The 5,937-nt window shown below is 41.8% G+C and overlaps 1 protein-coding gene across 1 annotated transcript in view; it reads left to right on the top strand.

The window, feature by feature from the left end:
• Window positions 1-3,838, top strand: part of LOC123150383 (fatty-acid-binding protein 2) — a gene marked incomplete at its 5' end in the record, with an annotated part of 4,631 nt that extends 793 nt beyond the window's left edge. The window contains 10 exon segments of the mRNA XM_044570244.1: window positions 398-943; window positions 1,079-1,289; window positions 1,555-1,630; window positions 1,739-1,841; window positions 2,583-2,651; window positions 2,746-2,782; window positions 2,858-2,932; window positions 3,004-3,055; window positions 3,154-3,198; window positions 3,388-3,838. Coding sequence (XP_044426179.1) covers window positions 462-943; window positions 1,079-1,289; window positions 1,555-1,630; window positions 1,739-1,841; window positions 2,583-2,651; window positions 2,746-2,782; window positions 2,858-2,932; window positions 3,004-3,055; window positions 3,154-3,198; window positions 3,388-3,491 — 1,254 coding nt within the window. The 3' untranslated portion in view covers window positions 3,492-3,838.
• Between the last annotated feature and the right edge of the window lie 2,099 nt (window positions 3,839-5,937).

Raw genomic sequence — 5,937 nt, forward strand, 5'->3', positions numbered from 1 at the left:
GTGCCTTTGTTGCGTTAATTGCCCGCTACAGGTGGGAATCTGGTCGCTTCGGCACTGTCCTGTTCATCAGCTTACGTATATGTGCCTGCTATCATGAGGGCATTTTGTGTTGATTTGATAGTTTTGTGAATATATGCGAATGCTGCAACTTCCGGGTGCTGATTTGAGTGATAATGTTCTTATTTAGCTGCCATAAAGCTAACTTGAAGGTATTCCAGAGCGATATGTAGAATGTGATTTATAATGTTTTGCAATGCTAGTGTAATTATCATGAACTCACCTACAGGGTAAAAGCCATCAAGTCGATGAAGAATTCTACTTGTTGTTTAGGTCTCTTCTGAACAGCTGGTGGTGTTATTGCATAGCTGATTCATTTTACTTTTGCTCTTATTGACAGATCACTATATAATCCTCGTCCTACATCCACACGCTTGAAAGGCTTCATATATATTCATCTTAGCATGAAGCACGATCGGTTAATTTTCGCCAATATTGGTCATGCCGGGGGATACATGTACCAGTATCCACCAGAGTTTCCAATGTCCCATGATCTTGGGCTGAGTTTGGTAACACATCTCGGAAGATTGTTGGGGAGTTCTTTGCAACATCGCAGGGAGATCTGTTCTTCGGGAAATGTGAAGGCTCAGGAAGCATTCATTTGCCTCAGGAAGTTTGCCAGAGCTTTCTTCTTCTGGTTTTCTAGAGCGTATGACCCCAAGAGTCCCCACGGGTTTTCACATATAAAGCGAGTGACTTCTGGTGTGCAAAATTTGGTGGGATCGCAGTTTGCTTCTCTAAAAGAAGGGCATGCTGTACAGCTGTTGTTAGCCAGACTTGCACAGGCAACCGTTGGACGAATGTGGAATGACATTGAGCAGCAACATGCCAGCAATCTTCTTACTATGGCTGGTTTTGCTGCTATCGTACCACCATTTGAAAACATGTAGGCCTCAATACCAATTATTTGCCCATCATGTGTTCTACTTTCCCTTTTATATTTTTGTTCGCGTTCACGACTTTTCTACTGTATTTCTTGGAAATGCTTACCTCTCATTTTATATCTGTATGAATGTACAAGATCTCCGAAGATGCTTGCAGAGTTGATAACGTTTGGAAATGTTGATGGTTATATCAACATGCCAGCAGAGCAGCCTTGTTTGGACACTAAGCGGCTAAGTTGTTCTTCTGTTGCTGTGCCAACTACGATCTTTCAAGAAGACGCAGTTGAACCAAAAACTGGAATCAAGTTCCCTGCATTCCTTGAAGATGACTCCTGTCCAGCTACAACGGTATACACCCCTTATTTTTAGGAGCTTCTTATGTCATACTGCAGAGTTGTTTTCTTTAACAATGTAGAGTTAAGATTGGACATAAGTCTAGGATAAGTATTACATCGACTAACCAAGACACTTGGTATACTCGGTTATTCCGTGGATGGATTCATGTGACAGTTCATTGATAACTAATGCTTTACTTCTCAACTTTCTAAGTCATTTGTCCTCCCTTGGTTTGTTGATGACTTCATGTGACAGTTCATTGAAAACTAAATTGCAGGTCCTCGTTGGGGTGGGTTTCAAAGGCATGAAAATAATGAGGGTCAAAAATCTGAACCTGTACGCTTTTGGTTTATGTAAGTAAACTGTTTGAAAAGTGATTAGGTTGTTTGTATCCATTTACCAGTAAAATTTGTTTATCCGGCATTCCTCTATTGATTACTGACGATACCATGCCCTCGTAGATATGCAACCGAATTCTATTTGCGAGAAGCTGGGTCCTAAGTATGCTTCAGTTCCAACCACCAACCTGAAGGATGACCCAGATTTCTATGATGATCTTCTGAGGTATGCTCTCCATTGATATGTCACTGACCCAGTGTTACACTCACACATTCTCTGAAGTGCATAAGCTTAGCATGTGCTATTATGGTGTCACAAACTTATCTTGTCGAGCAAGGTCATAAGGATTCTTCTTTAAGCTGGATATATGTTATTGTGGTAGTTGGTTTCTGGTTGTACTGCATGTTGCTATCAGTTGGTATCTTGTTGTCAGGATTTCTGCTTGTACATTTTCATGGCAGCAGATGGGGCACAATTCACCCACATGTCCATATATATCACTAAATCCTCATAAGGAACATTTAGTGGTTGTTTATCTACTATGTGTTCATCATGGAAATGTGATAAGAAAGTTGGGACCTTTTTTATTTTACGGATTTCATAGGATTTCGGTAGGATTCCAATCTGTAGAAAATTTTCCTGCACAGGCACTTTGGATCATAGGTGTTGGTTCCAGATTCCAATTTATTGGTTTCCTGTGCCCCAATTCATAGGAATTGCAACGCCCATTCCAAGTTTCCGACCTCTTTTTCCCACTCATTCTCGTAGGATCGATGTACTTTTCTCTTGTTGTATAGCTGAACGTTTGTGCCTACCATTTTCATGTTTTTTCAGTTCTCTGTTTTGTGCTTACATTCTGTTAAAAGTCTGTGTTTTTCATTCTTGCAATCCAAAGTGGACCTTCATACTTCTTCTACATTCTATGATCCTCTGGTTCTAATAACATATGTGTTGTCATTTTTCCAGGGAAAACCTTCATATCAGAGTTAGGTTGGTAGTCAACTACAAAGGCCTTAGCATTGGTGCAGTGAGAGAGTAAGTAGTATGATCTTATTTTGCTGGCATGAATCTCTTACACATATCTATCATGTACTCCAGACTGAACCGGCATTCCTTTTATTCGTTGCAGTGTATTCGAGAAGTCACTTGGCCTGCGTTTGCGAAAGGTCCTTGCTTTTTCAGATGCCACTTCACTTCTCTTACTAGTCCTATAGACTTATGTGAGATTTTGCATTTTACAGATAAATCCCGACACTGACTATCATTGCTTGAAGACCTTTGCTTCTTACTTCACTAAAGATATCCCTATACCTGCTGTAAGGCTCAACACACTAGTTTGTAGTCGGTAACTTTCAGACTTTAGTGGTTAAATTAATGCTATTTGCAGGGCACAAAGATCGACTTCTGCCAAACGTCTGACGGTCAGCTAATAACAGAAAGTAAGTACCTCAGGCCGTGGCTGCTGAGTCGATTTATTTGTTTCGGGATGTTCTCTATGTAATATCGAGTGTATCTTGACAAGAAAGTTTGCTTGCAGTTGATGGCAGGCAGATCAGTGCTGTTCAGAGCAAAGACCTTTGCAGTAAGTATATGTTTCCCTAGCCAAAATTTTGGTAGCTACCATTATTTGCACCCTTGGTGTCTCCACTTTGAACATCCATTAGTAATATGTTTCACCTGAAGAAGTGCTTCTTCCTATGACAAAGCAACTTGGTGATACTGTACATGTTTGCTGCTTGTAATTTTGAACCAAGTCATTTTCTACACGCAGGGGCTTTCTTCGACATGTACATTGGCGATTCGCCCGTCTCGCTAGAGGCCAAAAGGGAAGTCGCCCGGAACGTCGCCGGGCTCATGGGCAGATGTGGCGGGTGAGACAGGGCCCCGGTGGGTCAGAGAATTCTTTCGTTCTTCCGTTACAGCATGTGGATAGGAGAAAACTAGGCGAGGATCGTTGCGTCGTGTACATACGCTGAGAGATCTGGTAACCTGTAAAGTGGAAAGGGCGATGTTGTATTGTTGTAACACACACACATGGGAGATGCGCATCGGCCTGCTGTGCAAGGCGCCTCCGTCCCCATTTGGATGGAGCTCTTGCCTTTTTGTAGATGAGGAGTTGAGGATGCTTCTCCCATGATGAAAGAAAACATACAAGCCTGCAGGTCTTTCCGTTGGTGGCTTGCTGCCGTGAGTCTTTGCAATGCGATGTGCCTGTTGTTGTGCTCTGCTCTGTTCAGTATCCATTCTTATGCCTTGTTTGGTTAGGCTGTGGATTTCTAAAAGCAGCTGTGAAAAATTTGCTGTGAAAAAACAGCTGTGGAAAATCTGATGTGAAAAAGATGTAGGTTATTTGGCAAATCAGCTGATACAATTTTTAGATTTTGACCCGCCGCGGAATCAGATTTTGGAAAAGCACGTCTTTCGTTTTTGATTTAGATTTTGACAACGGATTTTTGAAATCGGATTCTGCTGGGTTTGGCTTTTGATTCAGATTCTGCTGCGCGGCAGCGGAATTCGTCAGAGTTGCCCTTTTCTGCTCTTTGGCTCTATCTGTATCGCGCGCAGAAATCCTGCAAGCCGATGGAAGTAAAATAATAGATATGTTTGGTCCATGTGACCAAGCAGTTGGTGCAATCTACCATAAACCACACCCAATTTGCTACTCCTTCCGTCTCATAATATAAAAATGTTTTTAACACTATACTAGTGTAAAAAACGTTTTTATATTATGAGACAGAGAGAGTATCATTTATCAGCGTTAAAAAATAACAGACAAGAGGGGCAAACACCATGGAGGCATATTTTTATAAAAGAGTGAAAAACACGGTTGAAATATTGGAAGCGAACCTGGCTGACCTGGAACAAGACTGTGTCCATACTACTAAGGGGGTGTTTGATTGCAAGGGTAGTCTTTTTCTAGGTCCTTAAGAAAAAGTCCCTCCTGTTTGGTTACATAGGGACTAAAAGAGACTTTTTATAGCCTAGTCCCTGTAACCAAACAGGGCCTGAGTCAACGCTCAATTCTCTATTTATCAGCATTAATAAGATACATTATTCATCCCTCAAAAGAAAAAAAAGGAACGTTATTCACGTGGGTTTTAGGGACAAATCAAGGATTGAGAAGTGAAATGACACGCATGACTGGCTCACTTTTTTATTTTCGTCTTACCCTTGGATAGAGCTTGACATAAAGCTTGGGGCTCGAGGCTCGGTTGGACTCGTCTTGGGCTCAGCCCGACTTGAAGGTCCGAGCGGGTACATTCATGCTTGTTTTAGGTACAGATCAACAGGGCAGAGCCATGAAGTTTTGTCAATAGGTTCACTAAGGATTTAGGGTATGAACTAGCTATTGTCTACAATGGGGGAGCTTGCTTATAAATCCAGGCTAATCTCTCCCAAAATCCTTCACAACTTATTCAAGGTAAGGGGCAATGACCCACCCCCCCCCTCGATACTTACATAGCTCTATTTGGTCATGAGGTTCATTTCAAGGTCTACTGAAGCATGTATGTTCATTCTAGTTCCCTTCAAGGTTTATAGATTCGTCCCGTTATGACTATTTGGACATGAGGTTCACTGAAAAACCACCACTACCAAAATAAAATGAATCGGGGATCTCAATAATTTTGCACTGGCCAGGACATAATTTAGTGCACTTGATAAATGATGGTAAAAGTAGAAACTAAATGATAAAATGTTTATTTAAAGCAGGAACTTTTACAGTGACGCAAAAGTTATGTGTATATCAACCCTGGCTCCACGGCTTCATGAAAGGCAAAAACACCACCACCCGTTGGACTGTGCATGCACAGCGTGAAGACTTTGCCCGATACTCCAGGAGAATATAATTGTGAAGTAAAGGATATTCCAAATGGTGCGAAGTCGAAAATGTCGTCAAATGAGGCTTGTGACGGTTTCCCTGTCCATAAAGTGGTGCATCTGCTATAAAAAGGATCGGTAAATTGATGGATAGGACAGGTAGTGATACTAGAGGAGTAGACGATGCAGGAGCATACCCCAAAACTATCTTGCAGGGGTAGATGGACCGTCCAAGTGCACCAAATCACTATCTCCATGACCGTACCCAAGGTCATAGACACAACTGTTGGTCGAGGCGTGGCATCCTGCAAAATGAGCACTCCCATGGTCTCCACCTCTGATCTGGACGTGTGCGCACCGACATTGATTATCCAGGGTGGAAAAGTCGGGTCTGACAAACAAATGAAAAGTTGATAATTATTTTATGGACTAGATAGAATGGATAATTTCTCGAAAGGAAAAAAAGTTGTTGTGAGAAGATGGCTTATAGCAAGTCTAGCTG

Source organism: Triticum aestivum, chromosome 7A (assembly GCF_018294505.1).
Source record: "Triticum aestivum cultivar Chinese Spring chromosome 7A, IWGSC CS RefSeq v2.1, whole genome shotgun sequence".
NCBI lineage: Eukaryota > Viridiplantae > Streptophyta > Magnoliopsida > Poales > Poaceae > Triticum > Triticum aestivum.